This window comes from Syngnathus typhle, linkage group LG1, assembly GCF_033458585.1.
Source record: "Syngnathus typhle isolate RoL2023-S1 ecotype Sweden linkage group LG1, RoL_Styp_1.0, whole genome shotgun sequence".
NCBI classification, from domain to species: domain Eukaryota; kingdom Metazoa; phylum Chordata; class Actinopteri; order Syngnathiformes; family Syngnathidae; genus Syngnathus; species Syngnathus typhle.
In genome coordinates this window covers 7,457,694-7,475,705 of record NC_083738.1, presented here as the reverse complement: position 1 = coordinate 7,475,705, position 18,012 = coordinate 7,457,694, and the positions used below count along the sequence as shown (strand labels likewise).

At 39.8% G+C, this 18,012-nt stretch overlaps 1 protein-coding gene across 3 annotated transcripts; it reads left to right on the top strand.

Moving 5' to 3' along the window:
* The first annotated feature begins 1,214 nt into the window (after positions 1-1,214).
* Positions 1,215-17,659, top strand: LOC133157217 (endothelin receptor type B-like). Of its 3 annotated transcripts, none has more exons than XM_061283593.1 (9): positions 1,215-1,330; positions 1,428-1,603; positions 6,344-6,863; positions 8,903-9,015; positions 9,105-9,309; positions 11,400-11,549; positions 15,008-15,141; positions 15,255-15,363; positions 16,628-17,659. In XM_061283593.1, the coding sequence occupies exons 3-9, from the start codon at positions 6,477-6,479 to the stop codon at positions 16,766-16,768; spliced, it is 1,239 nt and encodes a 412-aa protein (XP_061139577.1). In that variant the 5' UTR covers positions 1,215-1,330; positions 1,428-1,603; positions 6,344-6,476; the 3' UTR covers positions 16,769-17,659. The 3 variants fall into 3 exon arrangements, with proteins under 3 accessions (XP_061139577.1, XP_061139594.1, XP_061139584.1); XM_061283600.1 differs by having other exon boundaries at positions 1,224-1,330; positions 1,432-1,603; XM_061283610.1 differs by having other exon boundaries at positions 1,219-1,603.
* The last annotated feature ends 353 nt before the right edge of the window (positions 17,660-18,012 follow it).

Below are 18,012 nucleotides of genomic sequence, written 5' to 3'. Positions count from 1 at the left end.
CAGGTACATTTACATAACAATGTTTATTCTCTGATCTTTTTGATGATTTCGTTTTTCAGCCAGAAACCCAAAACATTGAAGATTAAAGTGAGATACCTCTAGGAATTCCACATCTGGAAGATTTGAAGACAGTGTTGTATTAGTGAAACTGGAAGTTGGGGAAAAGTAAACAGTGCTCCTTTCCTGTTCACTCTGTACACCTCTGACTTCCAGTACAACTCTGAGTTCTGCCACATGCAGAAGTTTGAGGTTGACACTGCAATTGTTGGCTGTATTCGAGATGGACGGAAGGAGTACAGGAGCCTCCCTCACTAGTTTATCCACTTGGTATGGCACCTGAACACCCCCAAGTCCAGGGAAATGGTGGTGGACTTCAGGAGGCCAAGGCCAGAGTTAAAGGATGCCAACCGCCTGAGGAAGTAAGGCCGGTTGGCATCCTTCAACTTCTGCAATGTGATGCTGCAGATATTTTATCAGTCTTTGTGATGGCGTACTGGTGGAGATCATTTTCCATCCATGCCGTGAGACTTTTCAACTTGGGTAAGGGGTGTGTTCACGGTCATAATCTTGGGTTGGCAAATGAATAATGTTTGTTGTTGTTTATTGATACATTGACACTTTCAACTGCTGTTTATTGTTTATTAATTTAGTCACAGGTATCTATTGCATCTACTGCACATCTATTCTCCTCTCTTACTTGTAAATAAATTATTCATTTATTTATTTATTGTTAATTGATTATTAATTCATAGTCAAGTCAAGTCAAGTTTATTTATATAGCCCTAAATCACAAGCAGTCTCAAAGGGCTTCACATATACAAAACAAATTGACAATTATTCTCAAAGCATCCACTGATCTGAAGCTCCCAAGAGGGCATACTAATTTGTGTGTTTCACAATTTGTGTAACTACTGCATATCTGTTCTTTGACCCCTCTTGTGTGCCCACTTTTGGGTGTGGATACTGCTGGTAGGTGAATTCCACCCCCGGGAATTAATAACGTATCTATTGCCAACGACAGGTGTAATTATGTGGCTAGTGAAGTGAAAATCCGAATGTGATCATTGGGAGAGGTTGACCATAATTGCCAAAAGAGCCCGTACAAGAGATATCTAAAAAAGAAAAGCGCACATAGTTATGCATAGTTAAGGCGCAGTTGGGGCAGCTATACTGTCACGTGATTGGTTGAGTGTTTGGCGCATATAAAGTGGCGCTTTGCGCTCGGTTAGGTCAGAGGAGCTCGCGCAAGAAGAGAGAGTGGAAAGGAGCCAAACCCGAGGAACAACTTTTATCAAGACAATTACTGGAACGCTGGTGCAATGTTGATGAGGTGGAGACTTTAATCCCGTGTACAATTTGCTGTGTTTTGGTAAGCTATTTGATTGGTTTTGACGAAATATTTAACCATTATATTTGTTTTTAACAAGTTAGATAAATGATACAACCGAGCGCAAATCGGTTAGGTCAGAGGAGCTCGCGCAAGAAGAGAGAGTGGAAAGGAGCCAAACCCGAGGAACAACTTTTATCAAGACAATTACTGGAACGCTGGTGCAATGTTGATGAGGTGGAGACTTTAATCCCGTGTACAATTTGCTGTGTTTTGGTAAGCTATTTGATTGGTTTTGGCGAAATATTTAACCATTATATTTGTTTTTAACAAGTTAGATAAATGATACACCTCTTGGTGACTGTCTTGATATCAATTCATCGTTTATATTTTAGCGCATGCTCTGGAAAAAAAAGTCAATTATGATAAATTATATAGCCGCAGAGCTTGAGAAATTTAAGGTAGGTGACGGACACGACGTCATTGGGACTGCGGTCAAGTCAGGCGCCTTTTATTTTCTCGTGGTCCGCAGTGTCACTGGGTCGTGGTTTGTTTATTATTGTGTTGAATCTCGATCATTGCGGATTGTGAATTGTGTTTTCTGTCGGTTAATTATTATGCTCAATTAATTTGTGACTTCTCAGAAAAGTCAGTTATATATACATGTATATATATATATATATATATATATATATATATATATATATATATATATATATATATATATATATATATATATATATATATATATATATATATATATATATATATATATATATATATATATATATATATATATATATATATATATATTCAGTTTTAAATTCCTTATTCCCGTTCAAAATGCATTGACATTGAAAGAGTCTGTATGAAAGCACTTTATAGTATCAAATATCTGGACAAATCGTTTTAATGGTCTAGTCATTTGGTAATCAGTGTACTAATTCATCCATCCATTTACTGTACCGCTTAGTCCCCACGGGGTTCGCGGGCTTGCTGGAGCCTATCCCAGCCGTCATCGGGCAGTAGGCGGGGGACACCCTGAACGGTTGCCAGCCAATCGTAGGGCACACAGAGACAAACAACCATTTGCACTCGCACTCACACCTAGGGACAATTTGGAGTGTTCAATCGGCCTACCAAGCATGTTTTTGGGATGCGGGAGGAAACCGGAGTGCCCGGAGAAAACCCACGCGGGCCCGGGGAGAACATGCAAACTCCACACAGGGAGGGCCGGAGGTGGAATCGAACCCGCACCCTCCTAACTGCGAGGCGGAGGTGCTACCCAAGTGCCCCACCGAGCCGCCCCATTATACTAATTAAACCAGCAATTTAAAAACGGCATTACGGCATTTTACACATTTTTAAACTTGCAGAACCGTAGATTAATCAGAAAAACAAAAAAATCCACGTTGCAGAATCCAGACGTTTATTTGTTTAGACGGTATTTAAAAGTATAAAAAATTTATATTTATATTTGGCTCCTTGATACTTGTCAAATACAGTGGATTTATTTATTTTTTAGCTTGTGCAGACAAATTTTGTCACCGTGCACCTAAAATAACAGTTAGCTGTGGGATGATCTCGTGCACAGGTGTCAAACTCAAGGCCCGGGGGCGGGATATGGCCCACCACATAATTTTATGTGGCCCGCGAAGACAAATTGTGCATCGAATTCGTGTGTCATTACTAGAATTGCAAATCGTCTTCACTTTTAAAAATATCTTCTTCCTTTTTATTTGACCAGTTTTTACTAGTCTGATTTGAAAACGAGTTATTTGTCGGTTTGTTTTGTAGCTTATACTGTATATAAGATGAGGTGCTCATACATTTATTTGGGTTGACAGTCATAATGGCCCTCTGAAAGAAACTATGACTACAATGCGGCCCGCGGAAAAAAATTGTTTGACACCCCTGATCTAGTGCTAAGGGTCAATGTGTGTGCTTTTCACCACAATGACGTACATGTGTAATAAAAGCACACATCGTCAGTGTGTTGGAGTTTTACAGTTACATAGTGGAAACAGAGCTCCTAAATCTTATTTGTTATTGCAGGTTTTACCCTCCAAAAATTGATTTGTGGGTTTGCATAACAATTAAAGTCCAGGATGCTATCCGTTTCATAGTTAGAGTCAGAATCCAAAACTCCATAAATCCCATTAGTTAGCACCAAATCCCTGAGAGTATTTTTTTTTTTTGTGATCATACATCATTATTCCTCAGCTCCAATGATGGCATGTCTGCTTGCATTGAATGTCCCAATGCATAGTTTCTTCAGTAGTCCAATGTTTATTGTCCATAAAGAATTACTTAATATATTAACATGAGGATTCAGTCTAATCCCAGAACATTATTTAAAAGGGGGAAAATATAAAATCTAAAATCTATTTAAAAAAAAAAAAAACATCAGTCACGAGAAAACAAAAGAAAAACACCAGTCACGAGAAAAACACGAGCACTGACAGGGTTTGTTTCACAATTTATTGTTTTTACTCTTATTGCTTGAGGAAACTAGTGCTGTTCCAGGAGCAATCTACAATGTTTTAAGTGATTTTCCATTGTACAGGTAAAGAATGTAGAAACAAGATATTCAGATTGTTAATATAATGAGCACGATGCATGGTCTGGAGGGGTAGAGTTTGTGGTGCTTTCATATATTTCTGGAATTTAAACACATGCTGAGCAACTTAATTTATATCCAGTGGCATCTTGCAGCTTCTTGATGTATAGGTCACCCTCATGACCTCTGTGTGCACTCTGGCACCTTTTTTTATGCTTTCCTTAAAGTTTGGCAGTCAGCACTCGCATTGTTCTTCACTCTTATTCAAATTTGTCATTCTTATTCACTTTGGTCCGCGCACGGGTCTCTACCTCATTCGATGTTGAGGTTGCTGTTTTATGGAGCCATAACAGCTAAAGACCAGAGGCTATTAGAGCTATTAGATTCGGTAGTTCTTTCCGATTAAAACTCACATCCTACCACGTTGTCCTCTCTTTCTTGTTTGTTCAGGGCCTAATGACCTTGTCTCTTATATAAAACGGGACACCACGAATTCACTGAAGAAAGGATTGGATGGGAGTTTTCCATTGGGGTTGGGGGGGTGCTGTGATATGCTTGTGAGTTCATCCATGTGATTTTGCCTTTGTGTGTGCAAATACAACAAGCCTCTGTGTTTGGGTTTTTAAACACAATCATCAATGCTAACTGTGATTTGCAGACTGTACATGTCTATAAGATCGGGCCTTCAGCAACATTATAAAAAATTTAAGAGCCGTTGGGGAGCAACTGTGTTTGTCCTTGAACGTTTTATGTCAAGGAAGTCTCTCCACATATGTTGCATACATAAGAGATTGTGCATGTAGTATGTATGATTGTAAACAGTTTTTTTTCAATCCTAAAAGATGCCCTTGGCAAAGCCAAGACACACATGTGCACTCATTGCAGACTAGTTTCCCGTCCAACTCATAAATTGGTACCTATTATCACCATTCCATTTGTTTAACATTTGGCTCTGCTTAACGCATAGCAGCACTCTGTTCATGTCATTCTAAAACATCTTTTTTGCATTAGGGATGGTCTTCCTTCTGCCAGAAATGTGTTCATAGAGTTATAAATCTAATGCCAAAGGTTTTGAAAAATTTACCGCTACGGTAAGAAAAAAAAAATCCTTTGATTTTTTACATGGACTTTTATGGTATAGTGGTTAGCATAGCTGGAATCAGATGAATACTGAAACAATGTGTACTTCGCAATTGATCTACATGTGATTAACTGGCGAACAGTCTGGGGTGTACAGTAATCCCTCCCTCGCTACTTTGCGTTTCACCTATTGCGGCCTCGCTCTATCGCGGATTTTTTTCTAAACAAATATTGCGGATAGTCAGTGCATCACGGATATTTTTTTTTTTCATGTCTCAGTCACGCACACATTCACATTGTCATATGCAGGAATGAAGCACACAAGACAGGCAAGTGCACCCTTCCACCGCGCGGCTTTGTCTCACCATACGACACTAATGGCCAATTGGAACATGTTGAGGTGTGTCCTTGCAGCTGATTGGCTTCGCAGTTCTAACCACAATTTAGCTCATCCTACCGCACTGTCTGTGTCAACATATCAGACTTGCGCTTCATCACCGAAGTTTTTTTTACTTCGAGACTATAGTGAAAATGTTTACAAAAGTGTTTAAGTAGTTAGTTTGTAAATAAGAATGTCTCTGAAAGTCAGCTTCTCTTTAAAATGTTCTCAAAAGTGTTTACTAAATATTTAGTAAACAAGAATGTTTCTTGACTTTAAAATGTTTGCAAAAGTATTTAAAAATGCAAAAAAAAGTGTTTAATAAACAATTTAAAGTTTAAAGTTTAAAACTACAATAAAAATTTACAAAAGTCTTGTGTGAATATATTGTAACAACACATTTATTTTCTTATTTATTTAAATGAATAAGAATATTTCTGAAAGTCAACTTGACTTTAAGATGTTTACAAAAGTGTTTAAAAATACAAAAAACGTTTAAAAGTCCATAAAAGTGTTTAAAAATGAAATAAAAGTTCATAAAATCCTTGTGTGGATATTGTAATAATGTATGTTCTCTACTTTGCGGATTTTCACCCGGGTAGGCATGGAACCAATTCACCGCGATAAACAAGGGATTATTGTATTCTGCCTTTCACTCTATATAAATGTCATGTTCTTTTATTGTTGTGATGTTTTTACATGCATGTAGCTTCAGCTGCAGTTTCCGATATGTGATGTCACTCTGCCATCGCAGTCATCTGGCAGAGAGAAAAGATGGATACTAGAATACAAATAAATGTTTTGTTAATCCATAAATTGTGTGATATGATACTTAACGACTTAACTTTAATAAGCTAATGAATTCAGGACGTGTTGAAGGTTTCAGCCTCCAGGGTTAATGCAATAATCCTGCAAGCCTGTATGAAAGTTGCCTTCTTAATACACACAGCTGGTTTGCAGCTTGTCCTGCATAATGATTCGTCTATTTTCTCCACAGGACAAACATCTTGAGAAAGGGGTCCAGGCCAAAAGCAAATACGTGTGGAAAATGGGTATGTGAGACTGCGTATGTTGAGTCTGCCTTTGACTGAGGAAACGCCTCCCCGTGAAAGAACCTCCCTCGCTTCACAATGAAAGCCATCGCTTTGCTCTGCTTCCTGATGGTTGTGGAGGTTGAGGCCTCTCGGTTCATCCGGGACTCCCCGACTGTGCCTGACACTTCTGAAGTCTTCGAGAATAATGCTTCCATCTCACGTCAACCCCCACTGCCGGGCCGGCCGAGGGTCTCCTTCCCTCCCATGTGCATAAAGCCTACAGAGATTAAGCACGCCTTCAAGTATGTGAACACCATTGTGTCCTGCCTGATCTTTGTGGTCGGGATCATTGGCAATTCCACGCTGCTCAGAATTATATACAAAAACAAGTGTATGAGGAATGGACCCAACGTCCTGATTGGCAGCCTGGCACTGGGGGACCTACTTTATGTCATCATCGCCATCCCCATCACTGTGTATAAGGTAAAGAAATTGTGTTGCTTTGGCTGTCTGTGGTTTTATGTTGCCCTGGAGACAACCACAGCTGCAGGTTTAGGAATGTAGCCATTTAAGAGACCGTTACTAAGACCCATTGAGGTGCTCTCGATCAAGGCAAAACAGACTTGATCCAGATAGCAACCCAACAATTGGGCTTACAAATACTATTGCTATTCACTCAGCCACTTATCATGATCGGCCAATTTCCATGGAAAAGAATGTGACTGACATGTCGATCAACGTCTGTCTTTGACGATCACAAAAATGATCACCCACAGCATGTATTTTTCAGCCTGCAGCCAACTGGCGAGCAGCGTCCCACCTTTCCTCAAGACTGCACCCCATCAAACCAGTAACTGAATTTGTAAATTGGAATTTTGGAAATTGGAATTTTGGAAATTGGAATTTTGGAAATTGGAATTTTGGAAATTGGAATTAAAATTTGGACAGATTGTTTCATTATAAAATTTAATTTATTAATGATTGACAGATTAATAAATTATTTTATTACTTTATAATTGTTACTTTATTACATCATAGGTGTTGAGAGCAGCTCTAAAATTGACAAATGTACAGCTAATCCATGTGATCAGTGTCAGAATCAGCCGATCTGATTCATGGACAATCATATTGACTGCATAAAATCCGGATTGTAGCACCCCGCATTAAAAGCAGACGCTCCCCACAAATGGCTCACCAGGGGCCTTCATGTCTATCATGAAACACACACACAAAAAAAGAATCCATGCCAAAAACAAGTAAGCCATTTTGGTTTCAAGTAGCCTTTCAAAAAGGTTACACTGAACTAATATTAATAATAAATCTTAGGAGATAGATCCAATTGCTACCCAATTTTAATCACCCGTAATGGACAATTACATACTATATTAATGTGTAATGTAAACAAAATCCTTGGTTGGACACGATAAGCAAGGTTGCTTCATCCCATTTTCCAAATTCTGTGTTTGTTCAGTGCATGCGATGAAGTGTGACTGCCGAAATAAACAAATCAAATAATTCTGGCTTTTCAAATGTGATGTGCGAAGAGTTTTCTGAAAAAATGTTTTTACCACAAAACTTTAAATAGCTCGTCGTCTATGGGTTATATCTAGGCCAATGTTTGTGTGTGACAAAAGTCAGGTCTCTGTCACGGACCATGTTAAATGACAAAATTCTCCCCACAGCTACGGGGCAGAGCATGGTGGGCTTGCTCTCTGTCGTTGAGAACCATTGTTATAACTCTACTGCAATCAGGAATGTAAATGTAAAGACCTCTTCAAAATTTCAACTATTGTATTCATTACACCAAGACGTCACATTCATTATATATATCCTCTGGCCAGTGTTCACTTTGGCTGTATTCCAAATCAGTTTCCCTACATGCACTTTAGTAATCTGTACATTATCTCAGCACATTCTGCCCCTTAATTGAGATTTACAGGCCAGTGTATTATTCGTACTGGCAACGGTTGTTTCAAAAAGGAAGTTAAAACAGTCTTCTTGTACCAAGTGCATTGTTGCCATTTGTGTTGAAACGTCCAGCTGGATTGAATGTAGTGGAAACCACAGTCAGTTATGCTTATCACACAAACTGAACGGGACTGGTTCAATTTCCTGAATCTAACTGGATAATCATGAATAACAAATCAGTGTTATCAAAGCAAAAGTGACTCTTAAATACTGAGTATTCGCATGTGGTGCAACTCAGTCGACTCTCCAACACTGGAATGTAAGCTGAAGGCTTGATAATAAACTGTCAGCGTTTGTTAAAAAGGCCACTGGGGTTTAGAAAGTTGAGTTTTTTTTTTCTTTCTCTCTCTCTCTCTCTCAAGACACGATAACTTGAGACACTGCTCTGATGCTGAACTGATTTAATCAGCCTCTGGGAGATATAATTTTTTTGAAAGGAGACACACTGCAGTGTTAGTTTTGTCTTTGACTGTCACGTAAGAAAAACAGGAATACAATTCCAGCCTGATGTAATAAACAGTTCCCTAACCACAAAATGATCTATCTTCATGCAGCTAATAGCAGAGGACTGGCCATTTGGAGTATACGTCTGCAAGATGATACCATTCATTCAAAAAGCCTCAGTGGGTATCACTGTTCTCAGCCTGTGTGCTCTAAGTGTGGACCGGTGTGTATATTCGCAATCCACAATCAATTGTGCAGACCTGCAGCGATCGAATTTGCCAAAACAAATATGTGTGTGCATTGTCTGTGCAGCTACCACGCAGTAACATCATGGAGCAGGGTGAAAGGGATGGGGATCCCTGCATGGAAGGCAGTGGAGGCAACACTGATTTGGGTGATTGCTTTGTTGCTAGCAGTCCCTGAGGCGCTTGCGTTTGACATGCTGGAGATGCCATACAGAGGCAACAAGCTGCGTGTGTGTCTGCTGCATCCAGAGCAGAGCTCCAGCTTTGTAAAGGTAGGCAAAACTACATTCATCACTCCATTGAAAGGAAATACCATGCAGTCTAGAATTTTGTACTACCTCTATTCAAAAAATTCTCAAAGGATTTCTTTTTGCCTTGGGTCATCATTTATTTTGTTCTATTTAGTGTACACTGTCAAGATAAAGAAAGCCAATTGCTACAAGTGTTTATGCTATGCATGATAATAACACACCACCATCTCAATGAGAAGGCCTACTCCAAAAAGAACCTTACTTTACCAAATAACATATGCCTTTAATACCAATGCCTTTAGGACGCTTATTCTTATATTACCGTAATTTTCGGACTAAAAGTCGCTCCGGAGTATGAGTCGCACCAGCCATAAAATGCCCAAAAAAGTGAGAAAAAAAAAACATATATAAGTCGCTCCGGAGTATAAGTCGCATTTTGGGGGGCAATTTATTTGACAAAATCCAACACCAAGAACAGACATGAATGAGCAACAACAGGCTAAACGATACGGTATGCTAACGTTTCAAACAAAAACGAGGAGCTGAGAACGCGCCTGATGTAACATTCGGTTATTTAAAAATAACTATTACATAAATAACACGTTTATAAAACCATCTGTGTCACTCCAATTCATTAAATCCATCGATCGTCCTTTGTCAACAATGCCGTGTGCCGTGCCGCAGTTCAAATTATTCCACAGGCCCATACAACGATATATAAACTATATTTTAAATAACTATCACATAAACAACAATATTATCAAACCATTTGTGTCACTCCAAATCATTAAATCCATCGATCAAATTTCTCGTCCTTTATGTCATCCTGGTGACAGAGGACATGTCCAGAGGATATGGCGCTTTAAAGTGTTAATTACTTTATTTGATTTTTTCTCTCTATTTTTCACATTTTGAATATGTTCAAGATAAAGATATTAAAGCATGTGAAGTGATCAACTATACTAAAAATAACATGTGAAGTGGTCAACTATACTTGTAAGTGATGTGTTAATGATCAAGTAAAAATTTGTGAAAAAAAACATATATAAGTCGCTCCTGAGTATAAGTCCCCCCCCCCCCCCCCCAACCAAACGATGAAAAAAAAGGTGACTTATAGTCCGAAAATTACGGTAGTTTTTCCTGGCAGCGTTACGTGGCGTGACGGCTGATGCTATCTTGACACGTAATCCTGATTGTAGTTAGCACCAACACATCATCCTGAAATCAAGTTCGATTGTTATTTAAGGATGCTAAAAATAATTATACTGCTATTGTATTATACAGCTCCTGCTGGCAGCATTGACTCCTGCGTTAGCTAACAGATAAGCAAGTGCTCCAAAAGTTGGCAAGACTGATCTCATTGTCTCAGAGGCAATGACAAAAATGATTGAAATTTAATGTTGACAGTCTCATACAGTTGTCGTTGCTACTACCGTAATTTTCGGACTATAAGTTGTGTTTTTTTTCATAGTTTGGGTGGGAGGGCGACTTATACTCAGGAGCGACTTATATACATATATATGTTTTTTTTCACTTTTTTGGGCATTTTATGGCTTGTGCGACTTATACTCCGGTGCGACTTATAGTCCGAAAATTACGGTAGTTACTTTTTAGTTTAAGCACATGCAACTGATGTACTCTACATTACTAGAATTGAAAAAAACCCAAAGAATATATATTTTTTTGTTCCTGCACACCCTCCCGGCACGCTCAGTGACAAAGAGGGCCACTTAAAAACCATCATGTTTTATAGTGTATAGTGGGCGGCCTTACGGGAGCATTAAAACATTCACTTGAGCAATTCAAACAGATGATACCAGCAAATTGGGGTACTGTATTATACACGGATACAGAGAAAAACACTACTTTTTCGGGTTCATTTTGAGGAGGCATATTTTACACATGTGCATATTATACACAGGATTTTAGGGTAACAGTAGTCTTTCACACAACTCCCCCCCATCTTAGAATTGCTGCTGGTATCCCCAAAAATATTTATTATGTCTAGTTGAGTGATTAGAGCAACAAGGGGATTCATCTATCAATGTTAAGATGATCATACTAAAGAGTTTGAAAGTGAACTTCCTCTGATTGTGTTTGCATCTTTCCAGTTTTACCAGGATGTAAAAGTCTGGTGGCTGTTTGGCTTTTACTTCTGCCTACCACTCGCCTGCACAGCAATCTTTTACACCCTCATGTCCTGCGAGATGCTGAGTCGCAAGAAAGGCATGCGAATTGCACTCAACGACCACATGAAGCAGGTATGATTGCAAGCATTGTGGTGCTCTGTGGTAGGGCGTTGGGGGAAGGGGATCAATTATGTGATGCATTGCAATGTTGAGTGTGAGTTGCTTAATACATTTAAACGATTCATTGTTAATTTGGATAATGCTGGCGGGTTATGGCTGCACAATATAGAGGATCTCGACGCTAACCCATTTCAGAAGGTGCATTGAAAGCCGTCGCATTCCGAAGCAAATTGTCAAATTTTGTCTAAAACTACATAATACCACAAAAACAACAAAATACAGTACAGCAAAAGCTTGGAGCACAGCCGTACGCATGTGGCTACTCGTTGGTTTCCCCCCAGTCTTGTCTGGAGGCTCAAAGTCTGAATCTGTTCCGGTGTCTGAGTGGACTTCTGTCAGTCTGCTGGCCGTGAGTCTCTAACCTGCCTGTGTCTTTGTTCGCCCCCTTCCTTCCCTCAATAAACCCTGGTCCAAGCTGCATTTGGTCGCCCTGCTCATTCCACCCGTGACACAAACATGACAAAATAACACTATTTAAACACAAAACGTATCTACCCATGGTAGATGAGCCAAAGACGTGGAAATAATGTCCCAAAAGCGAATCAATGTGAATGAAAGGAAGGCTATTGTTAACAAATACAGTGTGACGAATGGAAGTGCATACCAGGAGCCGGGCCTATCTTGTCATTGCACAAGTTGAGCTGGTGTGCATCTCGTGGAAATGTTCATTACTGAAAAGGCCCCACATTAAACTTGCGCTTAAAAAGATGCGTCATCCAGGCACTTCAATATTTACAGTAGCTCCCTTGTTACACGCTTGTTATCCCGTGAACTGAAGTCTTCAGCGTGAATCCCCGTGATCTTGTGCTCTTGCCAGTGCAGCTTTCCAGAACTGCAGACGAGCATCACGATGGTTTAAAACCCGCTAAACAACAACGTCAACTCACGTCGGTTTCTGAAACTTTGTCCGAGAACCGAGGCAAAGATCCCGCCATTTTGTGTCGAAAACCCCGATTAAGTCGAGTACCCAGGCGGGTGACTTCGGGGGTTCCGCTGTGTAGACAAAATATCAATATCGTGATAAAGGCCTGTGCAATACGCATATCATAAAGACATGCAATAATTTTTTAATGGAACTGTATCGTTTTATCTGAATTTGCAAACTTCATTGCTCATCGCCATCCAATAGTTCAACATTATCTTAGGGAATCAAAATTAATTACACCGACCTTGCTTGTTTTGCTGTATGAAAATTGGAATAATTTCGATACCGCTATGTTCAATATCCAGAATACACGTTTTTCCAATATTGTGCAGCCCGAGTATGAGTGAAATATGTCCACTCACCTCAACTTTTTTTTATAGAGCACTTAAAGACAACCACAGCTGCATCCAAAGTGCTTTTGGCGAGTTTCGTAATGAGCAGTGCATATTTTCAAAACACCCAAAGGCGCGGCCACAGATCCACTGCCATCTTCTCATGAAATATAAAACAACTTGTATTTGTCTATGTTCTACTGTGACGGGCCACACATGATTAATTTAAGGCCAGAGACTGTGGTTCGGTGGAAATTTGAACATGGGCTGCAATTGTCCCACGGGCCGGACTATGGACACACCTGGTTTAAGGGGCCATTGCAAAGGGAGGGACCGGCAACAGAAAAAGCTCTGAGCCTTTGCTTAGTTTTTGGCGCCTCCGGCAGTGTCTGGTCCACTAATCTTGATGCACGGGGAAGATATGTAGCTGTGGAGAAGTCCAGAGAGGAAAGGCGGGGTAAGATCATTTGAAGATTTGGAAACAAACTGGAGACATTTGAGGGAGAACTGGCTCCCTCCAAAATAAAGACCAGTGATCCAGCCAAGATGTAAAGAAACATGGTTCACCGTTTCTAAGTGCTAATGTGAAAAGAGAGGCTTCACTTTAACATGCTGGCTAAGAAAACAAATAGATTTAACAAGCGCACCATTTTGCTTATCTAATCTAAAATTGCTGGCTGATTTAAAATCCAAATTTGAGACTGTTGGCTTTACATAAGATGCCAGGGTACCTAGGTCACCAGGGTGAGAAGGCCACTGGGACCAAACAACAGAACTTTGGTTCTCTTAAAATTCAACAAGTTTAGTGCCATCCAGCCTTTGATGTCTTCCAGACAAGCCAAAAGTGGCCCTAATGAGAAAGCCTCCTAAATGCTCAGCGGGACAACTGTCATCCACATAGCAGTGACAGGAAATACCATTCATTCTTAAATTGGAACCCAGAGGCAGCAAATACTATGGAAACAGCAGGGGCCTCAAAATTGAAACCTGTGGAACACCATATGACAATGGGCCAGAGTGGGACTCAGAGCAACCAAGGTTCACACAAAAACTCCAGCCTGCCAAATAGGATGTCACCACTAATGCCCACCTATAGTTCTGCAAACAAGCCGACACACAAAGTTTCCTGTGTCATTAGAATGAGAATGTCATTAAAAGCCTAAAATAAGACTGACTGCAATGCAGATTCTTCTTTATCCCAAAAAGATTTAAACTGAGTGTGCATCATTTTTCACAGAATATTTGAAATAAATCAATTCGGAAATGGTTGTAAAGTTCCACAGCACACCTTGATCAAGACCAGGTATCGTGAGCAGGGGTTGTACCACAGCATGTTTAAAAAATTGAGGGACTACACCAGATTATAGACTGCTGTTGATAATGACCAAAACTGACCAATACCCGGGAGGACCTCCGAAAGAAATGGGGTCATAGGGGGAGTCAAATGGGTTAATCTGGTGAACTGCATATTATAGAAACCTTGAGGAAACTGCTTTAAAAAAAATTAACATTGCGCAAGGAACATAGACACCGGGGTCAAGTGTGGTGTTTAAGATGAGTAACCGTACCTAACCTGTAGTAACCTCATCAATGAAAACGTACGGGGATCTCTTGCACATTTTGCACAAGACTGCAAATCCTTTAAGATGTAATATGAAACCTGCTTATACTTCATCGATGCAAAAAAAAAGTATATATAGTGAGTTTGAATCCGGGCTGCGGCCTTCCTGTGTGTAGTTTGCATGTTCTCTCTCTGTTTGGATGGCTTTTCTCCTGGCACCGGTCCTCGGATTTCCTCTCACATTCCAAATGCATGCATGGTAGGTAAATTGAGCACTCTAAATTGTCCTTAAGTGTGATTGTGAGTGTGAATAGTTGTTCGTGTATGTGTTCCCTGCGAATGGTTGTTCTTCTATGTGTGCCCTGGGAATGGCTGGCAACCAGTTCAGGATGTCCCTCGCCTACTGCCCGAAGTCAGCTGGGATAGGCCCCAGCACACCCGCTACCCTCGATAGGATAAGACATATGATGCAACAATAAGTGAATTGAATCTTAGCCCTACCAATTGTGGTGAACGATTTCTACCCATAGGTGTTGTAACTTGCAGTCAACCTAAAAACACCCAAGTTGAGCATAATTTTGTCTTTGTCTAGAGGAGGGAAGTAGCCAAGACGGTGTTCTGCCTCGTGTTGATTTTTGCTCTCTGCTGGCTGCCACTTCACCTCAGCCGGATTCTGAAGAAAACAGTCTACGACCAAAATGACCCCAACCGCTGTGAACTCCTCAGGTTGGCGTACACGTAGGCAAACAACCTGCACATGTCATGAGAACACATTGTTCTCTGTTTCATGACTTCCTGTTGAATTCACCGAATAACTTTGTCTCCACTCCTTGTTTCAGCTTCCTCTTAGTGATGGATTACATCGGGATCAACATGGCTTCCCTTAACTCCTGCATCAACCCCATTGCCCTCTACTTTGTCAGTCAGAAGTTCAAAAACTGCTTCCAGGTGAGATTGACAAGACAAAATTCAAAAGACACTTGTCACTATTGATGAAAATCAACAGAAAAAATGGTACACACACAATTTTTTAAATTAATCAAAATGAAAAAATAATTAAGTACAATAAAACACAATTATCCAGTGGAACAATAGGATATAAAATATCTGGTAGAAAACAAATTTTCAAGGAATGTACACAGCTGTTGTACAATTTATAATGTAGTGTAATGTGCAATGTTGTTTATATTCATTCTCCCCTAACAATGCTCCATATGTGAACTTGTGGATCATGTAAAGCACAGGTGTCAAACTCCAGGCCCGGGGACCAGATACGGCCCGCCACATCATTTTATGTGGCCCGAGAAGACAAATTGTGCATCAAATTCGTGTCATTACTAGAATTGCAAATTATCTTCACTTTTAATAATATATATTTTTTTTTTATATTTGACCAGTTTTTACTCGTCTGATGTAAAAATGAGTTTTTTGTCAGTTTGTTTTGTAGCTTTTACTGTATATAATATGAGGTGCTCATATATTTATTTGGGTTGACAGTCATAATGGCCCTCCGAAAGAAGCTTTGACTACAAAGCGGCCCGCGAAAAAAAAAATTGGACACCCCCTAGGGTGCACCGGATTAAAAGGCGCATAAAATAGAAGCTATACTGCAACAAACTGAGGTTGACTAGGGTTGCGGTATGCATCCACTAGCCAGTAACCTCTGAGCCCTCTGTAAACAATTGCGTTTCTCAAACAATCTCCTATAAAATGATCAGAACTGACTAAAGTTCAATCTAACACTGGTACTCCTTACCTATGTTTCCCTTCCATATCAATCCGTAAATTTACTCAAAACATTAACAGAGCAGCCTATTTTGACATGAAATAGCCTTGTGCGTATACCAGCTATTATTATAGCATTAGCCACCCGCAAACTCCCATGAGCCTCAGGTCGCAGACCCCCATGAGCCTCAGCAAAGTGTAAACAATCCCGCTTCTCAAACGATCTCCTATAAAATGATCGGAACTGACTAAAGTTCGATCTAACACATTGGTACTGCTTACCAATGTTTCCCTTCCATATCAATCCGTAAATTCACATTTTGGCAGAGCACTGTGTACAACCAGTATGGATCAACAAATTCAGCAATTGATCCATATATAAGGCACTCTGCATTATAAGGCGCACTGTGTTTTTTTGAGTAAAATGTAAGTTTTCAAGTGCGCCTAATAGTGCGGAAAATACGGTAATAATCATTTGTCCTTGCAGTCTTGCCTGTGCTGCTGGTGCTATGGAACATCTACACTAGATGAACGGGGGTCTGTCCCAGGGTGGAAAGGTTCCTGCCACGGCAATGGACTAGATCGCTCCAGCTCCCGCTCCAGTCAGAAATACACAAGCTCCTCATGAATACACTCGCACACTTAAACCATTCTTCTTTTGTTACAAACCCCATGTCACGTAAGCTATGGCAATGGAGGTGCTCTATCTGTCTATACGTATGTATGCATAATTGCATATATACTATGTGTATGCATAGTACATATATCCACATAACCTGAGAGAAAAAGCAAAATGGAAAGAGATGACCCTGAGCTGCTTGTGCTTATGAATTGAATCATTTTGTAAAATTGAGCTCTGTCATTGCCCACGCGGCTTCATAATCATAGAGGAGAAATTGTAGTGATGTCACGCTGCCAAATGTTAAGTGAAAAGGAGCCTTTTTGAAGAAATTTTGTATAACAGACCATTGCCGTTTTGTAACATTGAGGAGCGGGCTGCTATTATTTTATTATCCCTGCTTGTTATTACTTGTTCTGTCTATAAAGTCTTGCACAGTTTTTGTTTGAAGGAGAAATTAATTAAGATGGTCCACATGTTAGTAATTTGTTTCACCTCTGTCATGTGGTTGCTGTTGTTGAGACTGTGGCTCGGCCCACAACGGGAAATCACTTCCAAGAGACGAATTTAAATGGTGTTTAATTAGCTGTGCTGTTGAAAAGCACTTTTTGGTTTAGATGTCTTTATGAAGCATATTTTTATACATTCTCATTCTCTTATATATTTTGTTTGGACTGGAAGTCAACTTTTGTGACAAAACCTTTTGTGCCATCATACAGTTCACTTTAAATGTCAGGACACCTGGCTATTATTCCTTCAGGAACTCTGAATGGGATAGAAGTGGCAACACTGTACAAGATGTTGGACTTTGTCTGAGAAAGATTTTTTTTAATGTCGACTGCCATTTCCCTACGTCAATGTACATATATAATGTATATAAAATATTTCATCTGTCTACGAGCCCGCTACTGTGTTTTTTTTAGTTATATTTGTGTGTGTGTATGTGTGTGCTATGCAAAATAATGCGCATACATTGCGTGTGTGTAAAGTCACAGTCGTAAAGTTATTTTTTTCAATGTTTTTATAGTTTGACTCCCACTGATGATTGTCATGGAATTTAAAAACGGGAGCAATTTTTCCCCCATGGTCTTATGGGATAATTCTGCAAACAGATTTGGGAGCTGCTCAATAAACCAGCGTACCAAATCATTTGTGTTTCTACCAGGGCATGCAAAGTACTAAAACGAAAGAAGATGTTGAGGGGTTGTGAAACCTTTTACCCATTGTGGCTTTATTTTAAGATAGGTCAAAAT

What these genes read in the sequence shown, in the direction of transcription:
- LOC133157217 (XM_061283593.1), top strand. Translation starts at nt 6,477, where the DNA reads ATGAAAGCCATCGCTTTGCTCTGCTTCCTGATGGTTGTGGAGGTTGAG. An exon ending in TCCCCATCACTGTGTATAAG is followed by an intron (nt 6,864 to 8,902) that starts GTAAAGAAATTG and finishes ATCTTCATGCAG; the next exon opens with CTAATAGCAGAGGACTGGCC. An exon ending in TCAACGACCACATGAAGCAG is followed by an intron (nt 11,550 to 15,007) that starts GTATGATTGCAA and finishes GTCTTTGTCTAG; the next exon opens with AGGAGGGAAGTAGCCAAGAC.